At 40.8% G+C, this 26,762-nt stretch overlaps 2 protein-coding genes across 3 annotated transcripts; one reads left to right on the top strand and one right to left on the bottom strand.

The window, feature by feature from the left end:
• The first annotated feature begins 5,679 nt into the window (after window positions 1-5,679).
• On the top strand, window positions 5,680-21,606 carry LOC5509892 (M-phase phosphoprotein 8-like). Its single transcript, XM_048721634.1, has 11 exons — window positions 5,680-5,789; window positions 10,250-10,405; window positions 10,550-13,918; window positions 14,151-14,249; window positions 15,273-15,333; window positions 16,291-16,520; window positions 19,145-19,231; window positions 19,655-19,809; window positions 19,891-20,045; window positions 20,522-20,649; window positions 21,030-21,606. The coding sequence occupies exons 1-11, from the start codon at window positions 5,724-5,726 to the stop codon at window positions 21,153-21,155; spliced, it is 4,632 nt and encodes a 1,543-aa protein (XP_048577591.1). The 5' UTR covers window positions 5,680-5,723; the 3' UTR covers window positions 21,156-21,606.
• LOC5509891 (pre-mRNA-splicing factor syf2) lies at window positions 21,162-26,754 on the bottom strand. Of its 2 annotated transcripts, none has more exons than XM_001630324.3 (7): window positions 26,667-26,754; window positions 26,399-26,554; window positions 26,154-26,279; window positions 24,181-24,298; window positions 23,638-23,728; window positions 22,766-22,867; window positions 21,162-22,536 (listed from the first exon to the last, which is right to left on the bottom strand). In XM_001630324.3, exons 1-7 carry the CDS (start codon window positions 26,679-26,681, stop codon window positions 22,371-22,373), a joined length of 774 nt encoding a protein of 257 aa, XP_001630374.3. In that variant the 5' UTR covers window positions 26,682-26,754; the 3' UTR covers window positions 21,162-22,370. The 2 variants fall into 2 exon arrangements, with proteins under 2 accessions (XP_001630374.3, XP_032234825.2); XM_032378934.2 differs by having other exon boundaries at window positions 26,163-26,279.
• Window positions 26,755-26,762: the final 8 nt, after the last annotated feature.

Below are 26,762 nucleotides of genomic sequence, written 5' to 3'. Positions count from 1 at the left end.
ATAGGAAAGCAAGGTAAGGAATTTGAGCAGAGACATAATGCACCATGATTTTCCTACCTTTACTTCATTCTGCAATGCCGGTGTGCCCTCATCTGCGATAACTGCGGCGATTTCTTGACTTTTACCCTGTACAGCAATCGAAGATGCCGTGAACTTGTTCTCTGTCTTCGTATCTTCCCCCTCTTCTGAATGATATTTCGCACCAACGCTACTAAACAGTCCCTTGTATTCCGCTTCCATTTGAATAAACGCTTCCCCTTTGGATGCTATTGAGGTGCCTCGGAGAGTTTTCCTGTATTCAAGCTGTCCACCAAACTTTGCAGACTTGACGTAGTGGGTCCCCCAGCGAAGAATGAAATCATGTTAAAGTATCGGACACATATTAGATTCAGTGTAATGATGGTTTAAACAATTACCCACTCTAGATACTTGGCCTCTCCAAGGCCTATTATTGAGAAACGAAGTTAAACGGGGTGACGGGCGAACGTAACCGAATAGCGTAACGGAAAAGGGTTTTGAGAATATGTTATACTCACGCAAAGCATGAACTGCCCCGGGATGGAAATACGAGTCGGGTAGATTCAAGAATTCTTGTAGAAAGGCCTGGCTAAGGTCTGCCGGCTTGACTTCATCTTTGAAAATCTCATATCTGAAAAAGAAAATTTTGACATCTGTAAGAATGACATAAATGTAGGTTGATTAAATGATTGATTATAATAACGATATTTATGAATAATGGGGACGATGATGATGACAACGAATTTGATTGTAGTGACGATTGTAATGGTATAATGACGGTTGAGGAGGGCTTTGATAGTTGTGATAACAACATTTTGATGCGATGCGATAAATGTGGTCATGTAGACATGACGGAAAAACATGACGTGACGCTTCAAATAAGCCCATTTCACATCAATAAGGCGGAAAATTTCTCTGAGTACTTAGTAACTTATAGCAAACAAAATATCAAGTGCGACTTTTTTTAAATTGATGCGACTTTTTGAGTGTCATTGAAATTTGAGCTTTTCGTCCCTGAGCTGATACACAGGGTAATGATGATGAAGGAAAAATTATCTTAAAAAGCCAAAATCTGGTTATGTGCACTTCGGCCTCACGTTATTTGTGTTTTGAAAATCAGTCCGTAATACAAGGAACCTATAGCCACTGTAGAAATTGTGTCTTCTCTCTCTATCTGAAATTGTGCGTTTTCCAGGTTTTTCCGCCATGTCGGTCATGTAGACAATACATCTAGTCACCTTGTAACATCGATGTCGAAGATAGACAGATACTGCTGTGTGTTGGAGCTCGACGAGCTTCCCCAAGCTTTCTTGACTCCACCATAGAAAAACAAGAAAGATCCCGATACTCCAGCTTCCTTCTGCAGGAAACTCTGATACTCGGATCTTGACGAAAACGTGTACATGTGGGCGGACGTCTGATAGATGCCGTGGACGTTCATCGTGTCTGGAACTTGGTCACCATCGTAGCTGGAGAAACAAAGTTCCACGATCAATGAACTTAATAAGCTAAAACCGATATATATGAAGGAGGACATCCGGTACCCAGGGTAGCTGTTTCGTTACATCTGCAATATTCTGTACACAAAATTCTAAATATTTCTGGACAAGTATCGAAGAGCGTCGTCCAAGAACAAGATTAAATTCAAAAAGTCGACTTTACTCTCCTAAAATTTCTTTAATGAGCGGACAATCTTTCTTACCTAATTCTGGCATTAATACAAAGGTGACTATATCTGCTCAGACGAGGTGTGACTTACTATGAATGTCCTGCACAGCTCCTCTGTATGATGCTCATCTTCCTGGACTCAGGGCTGAACTCTCCTTTGCCGTCAAACCAACACCAAAACGCAGCTCCATCAATCTTGTCCTGTTACAAAGTAAAATTGTTTCAAAAACTTGATCTTCAGGACGGAAATAAGCATTCCTATTTTACGGGAAGATAGTCCGCGTTTTGTCATATTTTCTATAAAATGCCCTCACGTCGTGTTTGTGTTCGCCTTCGTGGGCGAGTTTCCAGAGGCGTGTGCTGTTTAGTCAGGAAAGGTAATTGGCGGGTAATTTTTTCATAAGAAAACACATTGTTTCACAAGAAGTTGACACACATATTGTTTCACAAGGACACACGTACTATTGTTTCCCAAGGACACACGTATTATTTCATTGGACACACGTATTGTTTCAAAAGGACACGTATTATTTCACTGGACACACGTATTGTTTCACAAGGACACGTATTATTTAACAGGACACACAAGCTCTACGAAGGGCAAGGTTTCGGTGGAGGTTTCGGCTTATACTTACTCGGCATTGTGCTGTAGTTTCTTTGCCGGTGTAACACGGATCCCCGGATTGATAACCGCTACCAAAGCACCCAATCAAGAGAGCGGGTCCAACAAAGCCGTTGGCGTATGAGTATGGGGGCGGGTCCATCTTTTCTGAGCTTTCCTCTTCCTCCTTATCATTGTCGTTTGACATGCCAATCCCATAATGCATTCCGGGCGGAGCAAACATGTCTGGATTTTTCCATCCTATATCTGGTTTGATGTCCAAGGTTATCTGTGGATACCAGGTATCGTTAGAAGGCGTTCATGTTCATTTTTTATATATTTTTTTCATATGTTCTCATTAACTTATCTATAAAAAACGCCCATATTCCTCTAAATCTTATAACGGGTAAAAAGAATATAATTATTTATCATACATGTTTAATCCAATTGCTGGAATTTTTAATATTATGCAAAGTCTCGCAGGAGATTTCTGGCTTCCGTCTTTAAAAATCCTCATTGTCACCTGTTTACTTCCAGTCGATTACGTAACAATATCCCATGACTTTAACGGAAAAAGCGAAAAAAAAAATCAAAGTTGTAAAAGCAGTGTGTCTTTTGGAGGTTTCTTTGAGGATATGACTGATAATTTAGAGCAGATGGCCTGTTAAAGCCAGCGGCGTAGGCAGGATTTTGAACAGGAGGGGGCCCAAAGGGGCTTTCAAGGAATTTTCTCCTGTATTTTATATAATGTCTTATACATTTACTGTATTTTTTGCTGTTAAAAAGGGGGGCCCTAGGCCACCCCCTGGCTACGCCCCTGCATATCAAACATATTCCCAACGGATAGTGTCCTTCGTATGCATTGCCTTATATGGGCATTGATGCCCATATTTAGAAGAGCTAAAGTTTTCCCGCTCCCTGATCTCCAGAAAACATGGTGAAAAATGCTGATTCCTGTCAATTTGAGACTCGAGGCAAACATGTGTCAAAAAAACTTTATCGCTTGGTCAAATCTTTATCACACAAGCCTTGAAAACCCCTTAGGCCCAGGCCTCCAAGAGATTGGCCGAGCGAGTTTTAAGGTCACCCAAATATTGATATGAGGTTTTGATACATTGTTTTGTCTCGGTTGAGGTTTTCCCGTCGGCCCTCGGAAGTCAAGTGGTGACAATGCCGCGTTAAGGGGCCGACCATTTGACTTTTGAGGGGGGGGGGGGATGGGGTGGATGATTTGGAAAAAAACATCCTGCACCAATCTTGCACGCCAAATGCTTTGGAAAAAAATATCATGCGCACCTAAAAACCCCCCTCAAAAGTCAAATTGTCTGTCTCTAAAGTGGATTCATCAGTCAGCACTCAAAAATGGCTTCAAAACATGCCACCTCTACGCCGATGCCACCATGCCACCTCTACGCCAAAAAGAACTAATAGTATAATACCGTTAGTGTGAATGACGAAAGCCAGTCTGTCAAAACTTGTCATAAACAACAAGTAATCCTTTTAGTTAAGCAACACATAGTCTTTGTAATTGTTCATGGGCAGTTAATACAAACACTCTATTTTGGAAGGGCTGCTATCATTGCCCATGGTTTGTTCCAGTGAGCTCTATTCTTACTTTCTTTTTAAGGAAATCTTCAGCTCTTTTTTGCTGCTCATCAAGTCTTTCCAGACCTTTGTCGATTACTTTCGATGCTTGTTCCTTAGCTATTTCTACCCCTGCAGCCACTATTTGCGAATCTATCCACCGAATCCACCGAATGTTTCGCCCTTATTTCGCCTAACTAAACTGAAAGGATTGTATAAATAAGACCCGCCTACGTTTTCGACATATCTTTTAGTAACTATCCCCCCAAAAAAGTAAATAGGATCGAAGCCGGTACTTACTGAATGTTAAGAAACCAAGGCAAAGCACCAACCCTCCCATAGTGCTTATATCTGTTAAAAAAAAAAAGAAAGAAATTGAGTTGTCCATCACTCCTACCTCCAACGCCTCTTGGCCACAAATGAACTAAACTCCCAGTCAAGTTGATTTAGTGGAGCAGCCATCAAATACCTGCGCCCTACAACACATCAATAATAAACACATCTCGATTCAGGTGGAATAGTCAGTGCCGTACATTACTCATCTCTGATTGGTTAATCAGATTGTTTATCAAATATAACCAAAAATGGTAATGTTCCGCACTGATAGTATCAAGTGTGATGGATCAGGTGCAACAGTCTTGTACTTTCGACCCTGTGAATTTTTCAGTGAAATATATAACAAAAACGTTTTTTTGCGAGGAAATTACACGGCTTTCTTGTACACTTTATTTCTAGAAAACAACATTTCTCTAAGAAAAGTATATTTTTTAGTTTATATATATTTGAGGAAATTTTTTTTGAATTTTGGCCAAGTATGCCAAGTCATGAATAATTGAATTCCTATAAAATATTAATTGATTATTTACTTTTTTTGTATTTTATTCATTTCATTATTTATACAACCGCTTATCCATAATCCGCACCAGGTATTCACTCTGTCTGGAGGCTGATGACACGAGAGACGTGCAAAATACCAGTTAATATCTAGACTTCTCTAGAAAAAAAAATCGGGTGGCATCTCAAAACCAGAAAAAAGGCCGCCCCGTCTCCTTAAAATCTTTTGGTACCTCCGATTTTTGTTTTGTTTTCTTTACTGTTAGTAAAAGAATAACAAACGTAATTCAAAGAACAGTGCGTAGGCAAAACGCCACTAACTCTTCTACAGTCCGTACGTGCCGCTCTCGCTCTCTACGACTTTTTTTTCGCCCACGTACCAACGTACCACATACCACGTACCAACGTACCACATACCACGTACCAACGTACCACATACCACGTACCAACGCCAGTACATACGCAGCCTATAAAAGCCCTTGGAGATGGTTTGAGGCGAGGCTCCGCTATAGATAACACATGGATGTGCATTCTGTTACTCCAATCTCTTTATAGGCAAAGCCCAAACACAGCGTACGTCTGGAAGTATGGTCTATGTTTTTTCTCATTCTTCTGAAATTCATGAGGTCATTTAGCTCGATTTTTTTCCTGTAAGTTATCAGTATTGTTATATGGTTTTTTTTTATATTTTTACTTGTTATTATTTTTCGATTCTTTTCGTACTGTACTCGATCATATAATATACTCTTTTTTTATAAGAACCTTTTTTTATAAGAACGTCCAGCCTAAGGTTTCACCAAGTTTTAAGAACATGCTAAGAACACGCATAGCAAAAAAAAAAGTTTTCTTTTTTAGTCCTGATGCAGAATCAAATTGCTCATATAGTAAATCTGAGGAAACGAACTTTCTTATACAGGTATCCCACAAATCGACTTACTGTTACACGAGAGGGCTGGTACTGATAAACATACCACTGACCGCTAAGCAACGAGTTATCTGGGCTCAATCTCCAAACAAAATGGCCGAAGATGAGCAAGCCGAAGAACTTTTTGAAGTCGAAACTATCGTTGACACCCGGACAAAGGTACTGTAAATGTTCACCTGTTTTTTTTTATTACAGTACTTTTGGATCCGTACTTTTGATGACAGTTTTTTGCAGCGTTTATGACGAAAGTCCTTAGCTCGCAAACAGAACAAGTTTCCCGGCTACCGTCACCTGCCATCGATTCCATACTAAAATTAGAAAAATAAGTTAATATAATTTTCGCTTTGTTCTGCTTTGTTCTGCTTTGCGCACTACTTTCGCTGTGTTCCTAATGTAACAGAGATAGATCGTGTTGCACTCTAGAAGATTGTGTTGACTTTTATTCCCCAGGTTTATTTATATCTACGGTGTACGGGTTCTGTATGGGTTATATTTAAGTTATGTCATAATGATAAAGTTAACTCGCGCGCTCTTCGAATGATCTAGGAAATAGAACAAGATTGAGCTCCATGATTGAAATAACACTGATATTTAACGTTGTGTATAACATACAGTTTTCACTTCAGATTAGGTTTGTGTTTTCAAGATCTCGAAGCTTATGCTACTCATATTTATTTGGCAGATACTCTAAGATTATATACACACAAATTAATGGATACTTCTCAAACATAATTTTTAACGCAAAGACATATTAATATCACGCATTATCTATTCGCCGCTATGGCGAATTATGTTTTACTAAGTTTCTTTTTTTTTGTTAATAACCAAACTTCGAATAATAAACTTCGAATAACCAAAATCGAATCATACTATTTTTGTCTTGTTTTTCTGCAATTAAAATCAATTGATATTGATTATTAACTTCGAATAACCAAAATCGAATCATACTATTTTTGTCTTGTTTTTCTGCAATTAAAATCAATTGATATTGATTATTGATTCTACTGATTGAATATGTTAGGCAATTTTTTACTTGTGCTTCAAAGTATTGACATAGCTGTCAACGCACCCACATTAGGCGGGTATCACAAGATTTTGGACCTTATCACAAGCCTAATTTCTGTGAGAATGTTCATACATACTCTGTATTCACCCACATTGGTTCTCTTATTTGTTTGTTTTTTTAACATATTTACAGTATTTAACCACATTCCAGAAGATTTCTTTACAAGCTGGATTGACAGCTATGTATTTACCAAATGAAAAACGGATTTCTGTTGCTTCTAACTGTATACTTGGTCATTCTGTTTCTGCTTTGAATATTTTCCCACATTCTTCTGGTGCTGCATACCGCGTCTGTGATAATCAATCTTATAATGCACTTCTCATCGGCTTGCTGGTGGTCAATCCCCAGGACACCTCTTTAGAATGCCAGGGAAAGAAAGCGTTTCTTTTGAAAAAGTATCCCCAAGGGGTGGGGGCATAGCCCAATTTTGCCATTTGTGGCCAATACCCTGGGGAAAGACCAACAGGATTTGTAATTCAGTCAGCAGTTACAAATAACAAAACTAGAAACAAAACTTTTGCTTATTTGCAAAAGCTTCTACATTTCAAGTAGTTTCTTTTTTTATTATTCTCTGTACTTTCTTGTGGACCATTGCCATTTATTTTTTCCTAGTATCACACCTGGTATTATTTGAAGAGGTATTTATGTTTTCCAGAAGCTCATAATTCTTAAAATATTGAGCATTGTAGTGCAAAGTAATGTTTCATATAGTTTTGTGAAAACATTTGACTATGTACACCACTTCATGATGCCAGGGGAGGATTGTTGTAATTTTGATGCAGTTTATATATCCAGAAAAAACAAATTCTGGAGTTAATTAACCAGGGCAGGCTGATGATAAGTGCATAAGTTTTGCTTTTCTTGGCTCAAAAATAGCAACCAAATGGTTACATTAGGGACTAGATTTTTTCAAATGGCAGTGATAATTGTCAAAAAACAACAAAATATATTGGATTTATTACCTTGTGTATTTTAGATATTAGAGTTATTAGATTTTTCATATACAATAAGCAGCAAAATGTGTTGCTCTGTAACAAGTCGTTTGCCTAGCTGCAGTATTCTGGGAATCTGTGTTATGCTGCCTACCCTGTGACTTAGATTTGAGCTGTTTGACAAAAAATCAAAACCTGTGCAAAGTAAAAATTGATTGAAAGCTTTGAGCTTTTTTTTGCTCCCCTTCTGTATTCAAAATACAATAAATAGTGATGAAAACTAAAAAAAAAAATGATATAAGTATATTCCCCCTCTTTAATATACCTCCCTCTCAACCCCCCCCCCCCCCCCCTTCTTCTCGGGGGCAAAAAATAAAGAAGTCCCCAGTCCCCAGAGCTTATTAGTGCTTTGCCATGTTCTTCAACTTTTTATCTATTAGCAAAGCATGGACAAGTGTATTTATTCCTAAAAATAGAAAAAAGTTGGCTAGGCTGTTCATGGGCAGCAAGGCCGCCTTTTTTGAGGGAGAGCATAGCATGTCAAAACTGAGAAAATGTTTGAGAGATGCTTCCAAAATTAGCATATATCCCCCAATGATCCATATCAACAATGAATTGGAAAGGAAAGAGTACGTAACAGGTTTTCTTTATGAATTTTTCAATAGCTGACATGGCCTACTCTTGATAACAGTGATTTTGAATTATGTAATTGCTGATATTTATTCATTTCTAAAAAAAAAAAAAAATGCAAAGTCCAGAATAACTCACACTGCTTGACCCTGATGTAGTCGTTGACTGCTTTGTTTTTAGTGGAAACTCAAATTGCTGTGCTTTCGTTTTCCCTGCCGCTATGGCGAATTATGTTTTACTAAGTTTCTTTTTTTTTTTGTTAATAACCAAACTTAAGCGGTAAACAAAATTATGGGAGGATTTTTCCTGCTGGAAAAGAATTAAAAGTTATTATTGCGTGTATTTATCTTTAAATGTAATTTCTTTATGTTCTCTTTTTAAGGCTGCTACAACTGATTAAAAAAAATGCCTCACCCATTTTTCACAAAACCGCCAGAATTTACGAGATCGAACATCCCTAATCAGCCATACTATTCGGAATCAAATTATGTGATACAATCTAATAATCACGTGAAAGCAACGTTATTTCTTATTTTATCAGCAGATAAATGGATGCTTTTTCAACATTTGGTGTTTCGCTAGCCTGACAAAGAGTGTGAAAGAGACCTTCCCTAAAATTATTGCGAATGGAAACGTCTATCCATTTTGTGTTATATAACCACACCTGTTCTCCGTTGAAAAAAAACTAATGTTTCTAATTGATACTTAGAGATCCCCGATCACTATAGGTACGTTGATATAACGTTGACGAAATGACATGGTAAATACCTAGCCCAATAAGAGGATAACCAATTAGCCATCATGTGACCATATTTCATATTTTAATTGTCTCGCCAAGAGTCTTTTTTATGACTACGTGTTGTCTGAAACTGCTAAACAATCTCCAATCGAGCTTCGTCTTGGCACCACCAAAGTGCTAAGTCGATTTATTTTGTTTGAAACATATCAACGCTTAAATCTCAATAACGTGGCTGTTTTTAGGCATAGCCAACTCTGTTTAGTGACCACCCTTTAAATCTTGGGTTCTCCAATATACAGTGACCGTCAATCGACACAGCTGACAGTTCAATCGCTCAGAGTCCGTCTGTTTACGCATTTGATCTTGCTGTGGGATTTCAAATGGAGTCGGAAAGAATCATTTCTTTGCAACCTTAAATCTGGTGCCACATCGCTGCTGGAGTGAAGCATAATATTAATTGCTTATTTTTCGTGTCGTTTAGATGGCAAGTTCTCTATGTTTTATATCATAATATCTTGCCATAACCAGGTAAATATCACTCAGCTGGCGAAAATGAAAAAGGTTTACTGCTAATATATGTTTTTCCTTCGTTTCCTCAGCTTGAAAATTAAGTTTTCTGTGTTTCTACCAAATTTAGCGGAAAAATAACGACGAATATAAAACGGAAGAAGACGCTCGGTTTTCAAATGAGTTGGGGATCCCCACCTGTCCATTGCACAGCGATTGATTGTCTTTTATCAATAGAAATTTCAGAAAAATTCCGATTGTCCATTTTTTTTCAAGAAATACCGGTAAGTGTAATTTCGAGTTGAAAACTTGAAAAATCCTAAATTTGTCTTTGTCGTGATGGTTTGTATTTCATTGTCTGAGCGCGTTCTTACCGCGATGCTTTTCGGGCGTTTATGCCGTTTTGGAGACTAGGTACGAACGTTAGTTTAGAAGCATGTGAGTGAGCTTTAGTAAACTTTCTTGTGGAAACGCTCAAGAAAAGAAAAGTCTGCGCTAGAAGGAGGCAATGCAAAGATTTGAAGAATTGTTTTTATGATAGCTCTATTCACAGATGGTTTCATTAAAATCTTAAAAAAAACCTAGAATAAAATTTAGGAATAACCATATTTTTTTTATTTCCCAAATGCAACCGAACATTTTGCAATTGACTCCCAAAATCAGGCGATGGAAATGGATGCTTTCTCACACTTTGTATTTTGCTAAGATGTCAAAATGGCGGTTAACAAAGACTTTTGTTGCTCAGGATGGCGTGAGGTACTTTAAGGTGCGATGGAAGGGATACACCCCTGACGACGACACTTGGGAACCGGAAGAGAATGTGTTCGAGTGTGAAGACGTGCTGGAGGAATTCTGGAAACGCAGGAGAAGGAACCGGGAACGGCGGCGGCAACAGATACAGGTAGCCATTGATGATATGGATATATAACTGTTGAAAATATTAGGGGGGGGCATGTGCCCCTAGTGCCCCACCTCCTGAAACGGCCCTGCATTATCATCAACACTATCATAAAATAAATCATACTTGCACACCCTTTACTTTTAGAAACGCAAACTCCTTGCCGAGAAAGAGGAGGAAAACAAGCGGAAAAAGTCATCGACCAGCGAGGATGGCGGTGAGCATTTGGAAAAAGTCCTGCAACACGTTGAGCCTCTTGGCATGACAAGACTTGCCAGTAAGGAGCTCGCCCTCTTCTCCTTACGCAAAGAAGGCCTTTTGCCTGAGAGACGGGATGACAATTACACGCAGGCGACTTCATCATTTTATGATGATGATGATGATGATGATGATGATGATTCTCAGAATGATGATATTTCTGAGAATAATGATAACGACGATTCGCAGAAAGATGATGATTTCCCGAATGATGATGACGACTCTCGGAATTCTGATGTTGATTCTCGGAATTCTTTTGACGCTTCTCGGAGTGAGGACGCCTGCAAAAATCCCACTAAAGTTTCCTCTCAGGATTCAAGATCACCCTTCAGTTCGCCGATCAATAAGCCACCGAGAAGAAAAGTTGAGGTTATATCATTATTGAGTGACACAGACGAAGAGGAGGTAGAATCATCCGGTGCTCATGTTGGCTTTTCTTCTGGGCCTTTTGCAAAGGTAACCAAGCGTCCTAAAAGCTCTTTTGTCGCCGCGGGATCCGAATTTTGCAAAGGTAAGAAGAATGTTACGGGTTCTTCAGATATACCTAACAAAGCTAGTACATTAAAGAAGAAAAACGGGCAGTTATTTAAGCAAGGAAAATCGTTGTTTCATGATAAATGGAGCGAGAACGGAGAGGACAGAAACAGTACAGGAAAAACGAATTCTTCAAATGAAAATATTACGGTTAGCAATAGTGTTCGAATGTCTGAGGGTAAAAGTGTTTTTAAACGAAATCGACCAACTGAGCCAGCTTCTGTCCCCTCTACTGAGACAAAAGAGGCAAACCCAAATGTCACTGCTGATACCAAACAAGCAGAACAAAATGAAGGATCAATGTCTGAAGGAACAACAAGTAAGACAATCACTGAGAACAAAACGACGAACATGGAGACTTTGAGAAAAGAAATGTTAGAGTTTACAAGGTTAGAGGCGGAGAGAAAAAATAAAGGTGAGCTGGAAAACCCTGTTGTTGGTTTGACGGCTGATTTTAGGGAGAAGAAAGGACTGGACTCCAGTGAAATACCCATAGATGTGCGTAATTTAAAGGATACCATGTCGAGGCTGCCTCTTTACCGAACGGAGAAAACGTTACATGATGCAACTGGACTTGAATTGGGAATTAGGAACAACGATGAGGTCGAGGGAGATATCAAATCTGATAATTTGATCTGCAAGAAAGACATTTTTGAAGGGTGTATAGAGGGCAAAGTTAAGGATGAGGACGGTGAGAGCGATCCATTGAAAGAGAGTCACGGTGCTAAAGGCAGCCCCAAACTTGCGAAAGAATGTAACAAAGAAACGACAGACAACGATGATAATGGTAATGATGGTGATGACCTTAGTCGTTCTATTGGCGGCAAAATTGATGATGATGTGAACAACATTAATAACGACGATAAAAAGTCTCTAAAAAGACAATCCCTGCGACAACATTTTTTCAATGAGGAAACAGAAGCTCAGACTGTCCAGCCCCCAATATGTATCCCCTCCGAGGTTACATCCTCAGCCGGTTCACAGGGCGACCCCTCTAAGGAAGCAAGAACATCCCAGACTGTGTCTACCTCCAACAGTGTAAATCCCAATACTGAAGACAAACTTGTCGTAAAATCCATCGAACAGACGGGTATTGAAAAAAATGATGACTCTGTAGGAAAGATGGCCTATAATGAAGCAACTAAGGATCCGAAATCTAGCCAGATATTAGCGGCATCAAGTGATCAGCAGAAGTCAGGAATTACCCCTAAAGGTCTGCTCAAGAAATTCCAAGTCCTAAAAGCGAAAGTTGGGAAAATGAATTTGGGAGCGCTGTCTAATTCGCTGGATAAACGAGAATTGTCTGAAGGTGATGCTGACAAAGATGAGAAAGAAAAATGTAGAGAAGCGGAAAACAAACGTGATCAGGAAGATTCACAAGATAAATACAATTGGATAGAGTCTTTGGACAAAAATAAGCGTGAAGGAATAAAACCAGGGGATGGCTCGCGGAATGATGTTGGCAAACTGGAAAAAGGCCATACTGAGGCTGACAATGAGATTTCCAGTGAGGTGTCACAGACAAAGGACGATGATGGAGAGGATAAATACCTTAACGAGAATGCTTACCATACTAGAAAGGCTGGTCATACGATCTTGAGTGGTGTATCTAGGGCAGAGGACGCGAGTGGAAGCGATGTAAACCACAATGAGAATGCTTGCCACCCTACAAAGGCTGGCCATAAGATCTCGAGCGGGTTATCTAAGGCAGAGGACGCAAGTGGAAGCGATTTAAACCACAATGAGAATGCTTGCCGCCCTACTAAGGCAGGCCATAAGATCTTAAGCGGGGTATCGCAGGCAAAGGACTCCAGTGGAGGTAATGAATACTACAATGAGAATGCTTGCCAAAGGCTGGGTGGTGGGGAGGAACATCAGGATGACGAGCCCAGAGAGCTTGGAGATCCCAACCAGAATAATAGTGAAGTGACGAGCAAGGTAGCGGAGAAGCTTAAGGAAAACCAGCAAGGAATGAATGAGGATGCTGTTACGTTAACAGTGAGTAGAAGTTCCTATCAAAACAATGGCTCCGATATTGTGTGTAAAGAAGGCGATGATGAAGAAATTGCGAAAGAAATTTCCTCAACTGCTGTGGCAACGGAAAATATGGAAGCCGTAATCGACAAAAGTTCAACATGTTTAACTTCTCAGGAGAGAAATCCGGAAAGTTTTTGTATCGCCCCATCTGAAAGGGCAAAAAAAGGGGCACGAAAAACCGTTGTGAAAAATATGAAGGGAGGAGGAGGAAAGTCAAAGGGAGGCAAAAGGAAATCACAAGACAGTTCTGGAGGGGCTAAGACAAATATTACGGTAAATGGTAAAACGGATGTCGGTCACGATGGCCGAGGAACATTAAAGAAAAACGCGAATGGGATTTCAAAAATGTCTGCTAGTAATAAGAAGGCGAAGAAACTGCGAAAAGCGAGCTCCTCTGAGACTAACACTTTTTCATTCATAGATAATTTATTTATGGTCGAGGAGGTACCGAAAGTAGGGAAGAAAGTAAGAAACAACACGAAGAAAGAGTCATCCGTTTCGGAGAATGTTGGGAGCAAAGTCACCGTCGGTGCACAGAGCAAGAAAAGAGTAGTGCAAATGCCATCGGTTTCGGATGAAGATGTAAACATAGGGGGGATGGACGGAGATCTGATTGGATCGATTTTACAACAAGAGGCGTTGCCATGGCGACTGAGTGAAGAAAAAACGAAACAAGAAAAATCTAAGGTAAGATAGTTCTATGTATTAGCTGTCGTTATTGTTTTTGGTGTTATTTTTGTTGTTGTTGTTTGCTGCTGTTCATGGTCGTTCTCTCGTTCTTCCGTCGTCCTTATAGTGGCAGTGATGTTGTTGCTACCGTTGTGGTATTTGAGGGAAGGGTCCGTTAAGGGGGCATATCTTTCTAAGACCCATAAATCGATAAATTTTTAGGTTAAATACTTTTGTACTATTTGAACAGGCCTGCACTTCGAATGACACCCTTGAAGAAGCAGAAGATCCCCTTGACTTTGTCTTCGACTTGGACAGCTTCCCCATCGAGCGGCTCGTCTATGATGTGGTAATTACCATCGCCTACTTACACGTGTTTTAGATAAGGTTTCACTCGAGGATCTATGTATCATAACTAGCATAACTTTCGTTGGTGTCGTATAAATGACTGAGTATGGTCTCTGAAAGACAGGTGAATGTTTACAGACACATAAACAAGGATAACACGGCTTTCTTAGTTGGTTTTCTTTTAAATTTCGCGTATTTTTCATTTATTTGATCACTGAAATACAATCACCAACTTGGCCGCCGGTTTCAAATGTATTATATATACTGTTTAGCGGCCAGTAATCTCATTATTGGGTATAAGAACTCGTTGGCGGCAAAAATTGATCATAAAAGTTGGCAGATTGCTGTTAAAAAAGGCCAATCACGCCGCCATTTTATACTCCCGCTCAACGGTGAGTCACAAAAAAAATCCATTTCCATCGGCCATTTCAAGCGAGTAACCAAGTTATTTTCAATCAAATATCGTCAACAACATATCAGACTTCATTCGTTGATTGTTATTTTGAAGTTTTGAAGCGCATAAACTGTTGTCTTTTTAATGACAAACAATGACAAAGGAGTGGATGATCGGCATCCTTTAAGAGATATAACAGTTTGACGTAAAACGAGCAATCAAGCGTCCATTGTGATTGCGGCGGCTTTTATCATTAAGGTTCAGTTTCATTTATCAGTTTCATTAATTTCCATGTGTACACCTATTTAGAAAGTAACCTTTATTAAGGAGTCTCTTAGCAGGGTCCCGAGGGTGGTCGCTTGATAAAGATACCACTTAACAGTGCTTAGCCAATGGAATGAATGCCTTCCATGACTCAGGGGCGTGGGCGGCCATGGACGGATCTAGGGGTGGACCGAACGGGCCCCCCTATTTTAAGATATTGGCTTAAAAGTAGCAAGACATATAAGGAAATGGAAAAACAATGAATCCCCCTTTCTTGAAACCAATGTTTCGACCTACCTCATTTTGGAACTCCTGGACTACCCCTGGCGGTATAATGATGCTGAGATGTGTTTGTGTTGTTTGCAGGAGATGACTGCCCTCCAGGAGGTTCCATCACCAGAAGTCGAGTCCAGGAACGTACCGATAAGTAAGCACACAGTGTATACTGTATACTTTAACTATACTTAGTCTTAAGAACGGCAGATTAGGTGGGTTGAGGGGAGGTATAACCAAAAAATACTGTTTCATTTTTTAACAATTACGCATCTTAATGTATACTTAATTAGCCCGACCGCGTCAAATTGCGTTCAAGTAGGAATCATATCCATTAATTTCTTTCATTTTTTTCTAAATTGTCTTAACGAGCCTTGGAGGAGCGATTAGAGAACCTGTGATGTTCTAAAATGTTAAGGCCCTGTCACACGTACGTTTTTTCTCTTGCGACCTGTCTCGCAAAAAAATTGTTGCAGGTCGCACGCGCATTTTTTTGCGTGTGACACCCCCTTTGCAACTTGTTTTGCATTACTCAAAGTGGCACGAAAAGTAGGACGCTCCTCTACTTTCTGCAACAAATTGCTTCAAGTCGCAGTGTGACAGGGCCTTTGGGGTCTGGGCCTTATTTAAAAAAATACCGTCCTTCAAAATTATAGCACGAATTCGTGGTAATTTTCGTCGTACACAATTGTAGCGCGATCCATCGGCAGATTTGGCTCCCACAAATCCACAAATCAGCCGACGGATATGGGTGCTTTCTCACGCTTGGTATTTTGCTGGAATGTGTAGTTCCAGAAAATATCCATACCCCCCCCCCCCCCCCCCCCCCCCCCCCCATGGAGGGATTTAAATATTCCGGAGGGGTTGGGGGGTCAAACCCCAGGAATTTCCAGAGGGGAATGGGGAGGGGGGGTAAAATGCCCTTTATTCCTTAACAGTTACTGTATTTTTTTCCCAGTAGGGTTGGAAATTTGGAAAATTCTAGAGGGGTGGGGTCAAACCTCCGACCCCCTCCATGGTGGGGGGGGGGGGGGATTGGATATTTTCCGGAACTACACAATGACAAAATATCGGCTGACAAAGGCACTTATTTCGTAATGCCTGTCCCTAGGCCGGCTCAAGCAAGCTGTCAGAGAAAGTGACCTCGATACAATACGAGCAGCACTGGCGTCAGGATACTACGACCTTGAGAGAGTTGACGGCTTATCTGGTATGAGCCTGCTCCAATGGGCCGCTGCCGCTGGTCAAGACACCGTGGTCGAATTGCTACTGAGGCGGAGAGCCGACGTGAATGCGACGCAGCGAAACGGCTCGACGGCGTTGATGCTCGCTTGTGAGCAGGTGGGTCTCTTTTGCTCTTCGGGAGGGACTCGGTACTATTCGTGCATGTCTCGCTTACCATTCGGAGGTAGTTCGGTCATATTTTAATCTTACTGCACCTATTCTGTGTACCTGTCATGAACTTGGGAAAAGTTCTGTCAGTTGCACCTCAAGAGAGTTTTATTCGGAGGTAGCTAGGTCCAGTTCAAGGCAGCTATACTGTAACATGTTGATTCACTCGTGTTGCCTTGGTTGCACTTCGGGAGGGACTCGGCCATACTGTAACATGTTGATTCACTCGTGTTGCTTTGGTTGCACTTCGGGAGGGACTCGGCCATACTGTAACATGTTGATTCACTCGTGTTGCCTTGGTTGCACTTCGGGAGGGACTCGGCTACAGTGAAACATGTTGATTCACACGTGTTGCTTTGGTTGCACTTCGGGAGCGACTCGGCTTTACTGTAGCATGTTGATTCACACGTGTTGCTTTGGTTGTACTTTGGGAGTGACTAGGCTATACTGTAACATGTTGATTCACACGTGATGCCTTGGTTGCACTTCGGGAGTGACTAGGCTATACTGTAACATGTTGATTCACACGTGTTGCTTTGGTTGTACTTTGGGAGTGACTAGGCTATACTGTAACATGTTGATTCACACGTGATGCCTTGGTTGCACTTCGGGAGCGACTCGGCTTTACTGTAGCATGTTGATTCACACGTGTTGCTTTGGTTGTACTTTGGGAGTGACTAGGCTATACTGTAACATGTTGATTCACTCGTGTTGCTTTGGTTGCACTTCGGGAGTGACTAGGCTATACGGTAACATGTTGATTCACACGTGTTGCTTTGGTTGCACTTCGGGAGTGACTAGGCTATACTGTAACATGTTGATTCACTCGTGTTGCCTTGGTTGCACTTCGGGAGTGACTAGGCTATACTGTAACATGTTGATTCACATGTGATGCCTTGGTTGCACTTCGGGAGGGACTCGGCTACAGTGAAACATGTTGATTCACACGTGTTGCTTTGGTTGTACTTTGGGAGTGACTAGGCTATACTGTAACATGTTGATTCACACGTGATGCCTTGGTTGTACTTCGGGAGGGACCCGGCTGTATTGTAACATGTTGATTCACACGTGTTGCTTTGGTTGCACTTCGGGAGTGACTAGGCTATACTGTAACATATTGATTCACACGTGTTGCTTTGGCTGCACTTCGGAAGGGACATATATGAACTAATAGTACTATTTGTACTAATTTCTGGTACTATCTAGCCGAAGCTCATGTAGTACTTATACAGCACCTGCATATGACGGGATGGGGGGGGGGGGAGGGGTCACTTTGGCAGGTACCAGAACTGTCCCTGAGTTACACGGTTACTACTCGGAAGTAGTAATCGAGTAAGTAGCCAAATCCAAAAGTGGCTCCGAGTTCTAATCGAACTTTATTCTGTACTGTACATGTACAAGTTACTCGGCTACAGTGAAACATGTTGATTCACACGTGTTGCTTTGGTTGCACTTCGGGAGTGACTAGGCTATACTGTAACATATTGATTCACACGTGTTGCTTTGGTTGCACTTCGGGAGTGACTCGGCCATACTGTAACATGTTGATTCACACGTGTTGCTTTGGTTGCACTTCGGGAGGGACTCGGCTATACTGTAACATGTTGATTCACACGTGTTGCTTTGGTTGCACTTCGGGAGCGACTCGGCTATACTGTAACATGTTGATTCACACGTGATGCCTTGGTTGCACTTCGGGAGGGACTCGGCCATACTGTAACATGTTGATTCACATGTGATGCCTTGGTTGCACTTCGGGAGGGACTCGGCTACAGTGAAACATGTTGATTCACACGTGTTGCTTTGGTTGCACTTCGGGAGGGACTCGGCCATACTGTAACATGTTGATTCACACGTGTTGCTTTGGTTGCATTTCGGGAGGGACTCGGCTGTATTGTAACATGTTGATTCACACGTGTTGCTTTGGTTGTACTTTGGGAGTGACTAGGCTATACTGTAACATGTTGATTCACACGTGTTGCTTTGACTGCACTTCGGAAGGGACATATATGAACTAATAGTACTATTTGTACTAATTTCTGGTACTATCTAGCCGAAGCTCATGTAGTACTTATACAGCACCTGCATATGACGGGAGGGGGGGGGGGGAGGGGTCACTTTGGCAGGTACCAGAACTGTCCCTGAGTTACACGGTTACTACTCGGAAGTAGTAATCGAGTAAGTAGCCAAATCCAAAAGTGGCTCCGAGTTCTAATCGAACTTTATTCTGTACTGTACATGTACAAGTTACTCGGAACTATTGAAAATTGTTGTTTTTCTTTCAAGTCAAATATGTTCATAATTAATAGTAAAATTTGAAAGTTTTTTTGTAATTCTCTCAGTAGTAAAATACGAAGGAATTGTACAATGGCCATTTGAACATGATTCAGGGCCATAGCAGGCATTGAAATACTGAGGGGGGGTGGGGTGACGCACAAAACAGGAACATTAAGAAAAATGGGGGCACGGTCACGCCCTCTCATCAAGTTCTTTTAATTTTAATTTAAAAAATAGGGGGTCTCCCGGCCCCACTAGGCATTACGGCGCAGCATGATTCCTTACTTGATTTGCAGGGCTCAGCTGAAACTGTTGACATCCTTCTGAGATGCGGAGCGTGCATCAATATGCAGACGAACAAAGGCGAGACGGCACTCATTAAGGTACTTAGCTAAACGATGATGGTGATGATGATAGTGGTGGTGGTGATGGTGGTGGTGGTGGTGACGCGTCGCATGGTAAACTTTTCGTGATGTCCACGGTAGCGCGCATCGCATGGTAAACTTTTCCTTGGTGGCCACGGTAGAGCGCGTCGAGTGGTAAACTTTTTCTTGGAAACCACGGTTGCGAGCGTCGCATGGTAAACTTTTTCTTGGTGGCCACGGTAGCGCGCATCGCATGGTAAACTTTTTCTTGGTGGCCACGGTAGCGCGCGTCGCATGGTAAACTTTTTTTGAAAGCCACGGTAGCATCCGTTTCATGGTTGATTTTGTCTTGATAGTCACGGTATTGCGCAATATAAGATTATATTTGGTGGCTGTTGTTTTTCTTGGTGGTGATACACTACATCAATACTCTGATTCCAGGCTTGTGAAAAAGGCCAGACGGACGTAGTTAATATTCTGCTACGACATGGAGCAGACACCCAGCTGCACTCGAACTCAGGCCCCTCGGTCCACCAGCTCGCCCGCCGATCTCTGCATCCTGAACTAATGTCATTACTGGTCGAGCATGAAGCCAGGTAAGACAACTTTGCTGGCCCAGCAATGCTGGCGGGTGTTGGCGCAGTTTGCACAGGGCTTAATGCTTTCAATCCTTTCAGACTTGCCCAGGCCACCGAAGCTGCTATCTCATCGTGTGCGGGCGGCACCATTTGCCTATGTGCACCCCCCGTATTTCCCTACAGATGCTTGGCGCCTCAGGAGGGAGCACGGTTCACATTCAAGTTTGACTTCTCCCCGGGGCGTTACACACAAGGTAAAACATACTCGAAACCCTAAGCTACATAGAGCCCATACTTTTCGCACTAGACTTTTTTTTGACAAGCCTTTTCGCGGCTGTTTTACCACTAACACACGCCCTCAAATACCATTAGGTATGCTAGCTATGAAATAAAGACAACCCTAGCTTTCTCAATTTCATTTGCACAAATTTTCATATCAAGCCCTCCTTCATACCCATTGTTTGTAATAGTGTATTTAGCGACGGGGAGATCATTTTTCAAGTACATTTAACTTGAATACTCCAGTCTTCTCGGCATTTCATCGCCTGACGAATTGTTGAAAATAAAAATAATATACGGTCCGACTTTTGCACGTTTACTTTAGATACTTTACAGCCGATCAAAGCGCGAGTAAAAATGAGTTCAAATATGCAATTCTAACAAACCATTTTTTCTAGAATTTCCAAAGTGATTGTATGTATTTTTAACTCTTTTTCTATTTCTTGCTTAGAAACAGAAATTGTTGTGTTCTGCATCAAAGCCGACTTCAAAGATGACAGACTTCTGTTGACATTCTCTGGGGACAACGGGGTGCGGTCTGTCCATCTGAATGGCGTGAATCAACTCCCAATACTTCATGTACGTTAGACACGCCATCATCATAGCCCCAAAATATAGTCTCCAAGGGTAATGGCATTATTACCCTGAATGCTCTATTGCTCCCATCCCTTTAGAGCCAACATTTAGCTCTCCCTTTCCCTCATCACCATACTTCGCAAACTTGTTGGTACTTAATAAAAGCTAGAAAATGGAAGGTTTATGCAAGTCTGCTTCCGCAACATTTTCGTTAGATTCACAGCATCAACACTGGACCAACATGATATTCACTCGTCAACTCAACCCAGTCCCCGCGCAACGTTAGAATATAATAACAATGAAAAGGATACCAAGCCTCTTTTTGGTTCCGCTTCTGATTTGAGATTTTTTGTGGCACTTAACTTGCAGTTTTTAATCCACAGGGGGTTCGATCAGCGTATGACATTCTCCCCGATCACGGCCAGAACGAGCTGATCATCAACACCCACCACTCCCCGGCAAGACTTATCGTATGTGCCTACGCCTTAAAGTCGAAGCCAACAAGCTGACCACAGTTATCTTAAAATTTTTAATCAGGAAAAATATGAAGTCATAATACCATCATGGTTGGATATTTGGCCCTAGGAAATTTTTTTATTCCTTATCTGGAAAGGTGCTGAAATTTGTTATCATTATTGGTAGGAAAAATAAGGGCATAAACATCTTTTAAATGTATTTGGGGATATCTGTAATAAGAACAGATTGACACGTCTTTTATAAATAGATCCTAAAATCTGTCATGTCAAAGCTATAAAAGTATTAATGATACAATCATGAGATGTTATCTCACAAGTAGCAAAGTATTTATAACCAGAGATGGTGTTGCCATATTGGACTTTGGTTTGAGAAGTATTTTATATTTAAAAACAAAGCATGAACATTTTTAAGGGCACGATCTCGAAATGTAATTCTTAGAAGTTTTGTAGATATGTCATTATGAGTAAAAGTTCTTACAACACTGATTGACTGAATGTTGTTTTAAAGCCCCCTCACAAGCTAACAAATAGTTTGCATTTTTTTAAACAGTGTCCCTACCCCAATATATGTTTTTGCTTTCTTATACTATAAGTGTCCAAAAGCGCAAATCAGATTTGTGCAACTTGTGCAACATCTTCACTGCCTTCAAGTAAACCCTTTTCTCTTCAGACAATCAAAACACATTTTTGTATTAGTATTTTTAGATAACTTTTAAACTAAGAATATAATTTAAGACAATGTAATGTAAAACAAATCTAAAATGACCCCAGGACTCGCATTTGAGGTTGGCTTTTGAAGCTGGCTACAAAGCTGGCCCTCAACACGGCCCACTTTTGATGCCATTACTTACTGTAGGCAGCATTCATTGGGATCAAGGACGTTGGGGACAAATGGAACCCTAAGGGACTAGCAGGGCCTTAGCAGGGGGTGGGGCACTGGGGACACGTGCCCCCCCTAATATTTTGAAATATTATAAGGAAATGACCAGTTGGGTCTTGGCTGTGCCCCCAATATTTTCTTAATATTTCTGTATTGTGCCCCCCAATATTTCGAGGCCTGCTACGGCCTGAAATGTAGTTCCTCTATCTAAGTTTAGCATGATCTTAGCAGTAAGGAAATCATAGAAGGGTGCAATTTCTTGTGGAATTTCATGTTTCTCTTGTTGATGTTATCAGCCTTGTGCATGTGCCTTCAACTGAACATGCCTACACACTCAGGGTGTCACTGCTTAGTGAAAGACTCAAGGTTTAAACAGCAGTTCCTCTCTCCAAGTTTTGCTTGATCTCAGCAGTGAATGGATCATAGAAGCGTGCAAGTTTCTTGTTGAATTTCATATTCCTCTCGTTGATGTAATCAATGTCGGCGTCATCATAGTGTGCGCGTCTGCGACTGAACTTAGCCCTCTTCTCAGCTCTGTAATAGAACAATGAGTAGAGACGTTTGAATACAAGTTCCAGAAGCCATTGTGTTACTACTTTTGTTCAATAAATCAAATTCTTATATTTTATTCCACCACTGATACTTCATATTTGAGTAAGATAGGGAACTTACAAATAGGAAATTGAAGTCAAATTCCATTATGCACTTTCACAATGAGCCTTTTTTTCAGAAGCTTAAACAAACAAAAAAATTTATTACTTACTGTTTTTCTAGGTCTGCAACCATTCTGTCAATTCCAGCTTCGGATACCTTGCCTTCGCCCCCATAGCTTAAGTTATCAACGGATGGAGTGAATGCCTCCCCTCTAAAAAAACATCAAAAACAACAACAAAACATCAGGATTTTAGAACACTTACCCTTTTGTCACCAATTCTAAATTCATGTCCTTATTGTAGGTCGTACTGAAATGACGGAAAAACATGACATGACACTTCAAATAAGCCCATTTCACATCTAATAAGGTGAAAAACTTATCTTAGTACTTAGTGAGTAATAGACAACAAAATATCAAATGGGACTTTTTGTAAAATGCCATTTAAATTTGAGCTTTCCGTCCCTGAGACCATACAAAGCGCAAGGATGATCAAGGAAAAATATCTTAAAAAGCCAAAATCTGGGTATGTGCATTTCGGCCTCACGTTATTTGTTTTTGAGGATCATTCCGGGTTACAAGGAACCAATGGCTATTGTAAGAAATCATGTCTTCTTTATCTATCTCGAATTGCACATTTCCATGTTTTTCCGTCATGTCGGTCTTACTACTGTATATAACCATCCCTGCAATGTTTAATACTTAAAAACATAAGTGAGCTGTTTCAATGGATTGCATTTTACTGTGGATATTGGTTCATACTGAAAGAGTGATATCTCATTTGCACCACACAGGTAGGATCACACAAGTCTTTACATATGAAGAAGGTACTGTTCAAATATCTTAATGACTCTTTTACTTCAGATGGTGAAACTACCAGCAAGCTTATGATGTTTAAAAAAAAACTGCTGATGGCGCAAACAAAAATGAATAATGTGACCACAAAAAATTAAAATAATTAATAAAAGACTTTGTGAACTTACAGCTCATCTTTTTGTTTCTTGTACTCTGACATGTCAGGCTTCAGCTGTTTGGTCAAGCGACTGTACTGCCTTTGCTGGGCTTGAGCAAAATCTGTAATAGAAAACAAGAAGTTATATGCAGGTGGTAGTGTTGGTTATCATGTCATGTCATGGCTTTCATGAAAGGCAGGGCTTTCGTGACAGGCAGTGCTTAAGTGATAGACAGTTCTTTTGTGATATGCAGTGCTTTTGTGATACATGCAGTGGTTGGATGCGAAGGATGAGGTCTACTAGCAGGGCCCTAGCAGGGAGTGTGGCCTGGGGCATGTGCCCCCCAATATTTTTAAAATATATAGGGAAATAACCAGTAGGGGCGTGGCTGTGCCATTGTTTCTTTCATGTTTCTGTATTGTGCCCCCCCCCCCCCCCCCCCCGATCTTTCAAGTTCGGCTATGGCTATGACTAGCATTTTGTACATTGGGTGTCAAATATTGGGCTCTGACTCCTGCCCCCAAGTTTACAGCTGAGTACATTGCCATGTGGTGAGGCCACACCATTCCTTACCCGCAAACCCTTGATCAGGGTTTCTCTTCTTCTTTTTCCTCTCTAATCGTTCTGCTTCATCGGCTGTCATAGAAAGCATCTTGACTCTTTCAAAGTCCTCTCCCTTCGCCTCTGCTGCCTGTAGAGGTGGAAAAGCAACTCAAAATCACCTATAGAAGAAAGCAAGAAATATGCCACCTACTTGGCATAAACATCACTAGCCAGCTACTGTATGTAGCTCTCCCTCAGTAAACCCATGGAACTGCTACATTACTTATACAATTAAATAAAAACAGTACAGTACCTTACAAAGCTATAAATCAACACAAGTTTAAAATAGTATGTTGAACATCTCTGTGAGACATAGTAGTTGCGCTGACATTTCGAGCGTTAGCCCTTGGTCAGAGGGTGATGATTCATAGCTTGTCTACACCATGCCAATGCAGATCATCTAGTTTTTCTACAGCTTGTCTGTTGTCTTTCTAGTTCTACCATTCAGTACTTTCCTGGCCTCATCTGGGCTAAACTGCAGAATACCAGTCCACATTTTTAAGGCCTCTAAATTTCAGTGGTCCGTGGTCCGCGGTCAACGACTACTCATTTAAATACCCATAATGCTATGCAGGCTTGTGGGGTCTACCAGAAACTGGCACTGCGGTCCACGGTGCTGCAGTCAAGCCAAATGAATATTAATAGATTTAAAAACCGCCATACCTGTTCTAAAAAAAATGCCACTGTGGTCCACGGTGCTGCAGACAAGATAATGTATTTGTTCATTGTTGTGTGTATATAGCTTCTACAACGAAAAAAATATTGAAAAAAAAAAACAACAACATTTTTATTTTTTTTTTTGCATTTCTATATTTTAACTATATTAACTTGTTCTAAAAAAATAACTATACTATTTGAAATAAAATACTCAAACTGTGCATCACGATTAGTAATTAGTTTGGAAAAAAAATAACTTTTACAATTACTTTTACAATTACCAATTAAAAATTACAATTACCTCGTTCTTAAGAAACATCCTTCTCACCAGTTTTCAGATTCAAGTCGCCTTTTAAACTTTTAATATTCATATAGCTTAAATGCAGCACCGTGGACCGCAGTGCCAGTTTCTTGTAGACCTTTGAATCTATTTATATTCATATGCCTTGACTGCAGCACTGTGGACCGCAGTGCCAGTTTCTGGTAGACCTTTGAATCTATTTATATTCATATGCCTTGACTGCAGTACCGTGGACCGCAGTGCCAGTTTCTTGTAGACCTTTGAATCTATTTATATTCATATGGCTTGATTGCAGCACTGTGGACCACAGTGCCAGTTTCTTGTAGACCTTTGAATCTATTAATATTCATATGCCTTGACTGCAGCACTGTGGACCGCAGTGCCAGTTTCTTGTAGACCTTTGAATCTATTAATATTCATATGCCTTGACTGCAGCACTGTGGACCGCAGTGCCAGTTTCTAGTAGACCTTTGAATCTATTAATATTAATATGGCTTGACTGCAGTTTCTTGTAGACCTTTGAATCTATTAATATTCATATGGCTTGACTGCAGTTTCTTGTAGACCTTTGAATCTATTAGTATTCATATGCCTTGACTGCAGCGCTGTGGACCGCAGTGCCAGTTTCTAGTAGACCTTTGGAAGATTAACGAAATCGCATACATTTCAGAATTTGGCTTGGAGGGCTATTCCGATTGGAGTCCGATGGTGCCACCGGAAAAATTGCATATCATTCTGGGCACTTAGAAGTATTTTATGGTTCGTGAATGATTGAGGCACTCGCAAATTTCGCTGGATCAGCATGACATTTGGATCTATTATTCATATTTTGATTACAGCACCGCGGACCCGGCTCGTATAAGAAGGGGCTTAAAATCGTGGACGGGTATTCTGCAAACGCTCCCTCGTCTGTAGTCTTTCTAGTTCTACCATTCAGTACCTTCCTGGCCTCGTCTGTAGTTTTTCTAGTTATACTATTCAGTACCTTCCTGACCTCGTCGTCCTGTTGTTCCCACTCAACGCGGCGCTGCTTCGCCTCCCAGTTTGCTGGAAGCTTCTTTTTACGGTCCTCCTCGACAACTTCTTGGTGGTTCATTTTACGAGCTTCGTTCTATGATAAAAGAACGATGATAATGCATTGTTAGGAAAATTGTTATTTGTTTCATGACATTACTTTAAGAAAGATCTTCCATTTCGGAAAACAAGCAAGAGTAATATGTAGATACTCACACGTCTTAAATGCAACTGCTGAAGTCTTTTCATTCTCTCTGCTCGTTTTTCGGCGGCGCTTTTCGACGAAGAAGTCGATGACGCAGTTGAGGTTGTTTCACCCACTTCGCCATCTTCACTCGAATTTCTACTCGTTTCAGCAACTTGATCATCATCCTGTAAAATGTACGAGTCGTATTAGATAATAATGTTCATAAAATACTCGCTTCTGATACACCTTAGCTAAAATATCGTTGTAAACATTCGACGAAATGGAGTTAAAACTCACTTGTGTGGACGCCATTTTGTTTTCAAATGAAACTAGTGGAGGTCAGCGGTCGTCAACAAAATGTTAAAGAGCACAGGAAGACCAGAACTATATTTC

This window comes from Nematostella vectensis, chromosome 14, assembly GCF_932526225.1.
Source record: "Nematostella vectensis chromosome 14, jaNemVect1.1, whole genome shotgun sequence".
Taxonomy (NCBI): domain Eukaryota; kingdom Metazoa; phylum Cnidaria; class Anthozoa; order Actiniaria; family Edwardsiidae; genus Nematostella; species Nematostella vectensis.
This window is presented reverse-complemented; position numbering and strand designations above follow the sequence as displayed.

Bases quoted from the DNA above. Each gene is read 5' to 3' on its own strand.
- LOC5509891 (XM_001630324.3), bottom strand. The intron at 26,280-26,398 runs GTGAGTATCTAC...CTTTTATCATAG, and splicing joins AGCAGTTGCATTTAAGACGT to AACGAAGCTCGTAAAATGAA. The intron at 22,537-22,765 runs GTAAGTAATAAA...GTTCTATTACAG, and splicing joins GTTGCAGACCTAGAAAAACA to AGCTGAGAAGAGGGCTAAGT.
- LOC5509892 (XM_048721634.1), top strand. From the start codon at position 5,724: ATGGCCGAAGATGAGCAAGCCGAAGAACTTTTTGAAGTCGAAACTATC. The intron at 14,250-15,272 runs GTAATTACCATC...TGTTGTTTGCAG, and splicing joins AGCGGCTCGTCTATGATGTG to GAGATGACTGCCCTCCAGGA. The intron at 20,650-21,029 runs GTACGTTAGACA...TTTAATCCACAG, and splicing joins ATCAACTCCCAATACTTCAT to GGGGTTCGATCAGCGTATGA.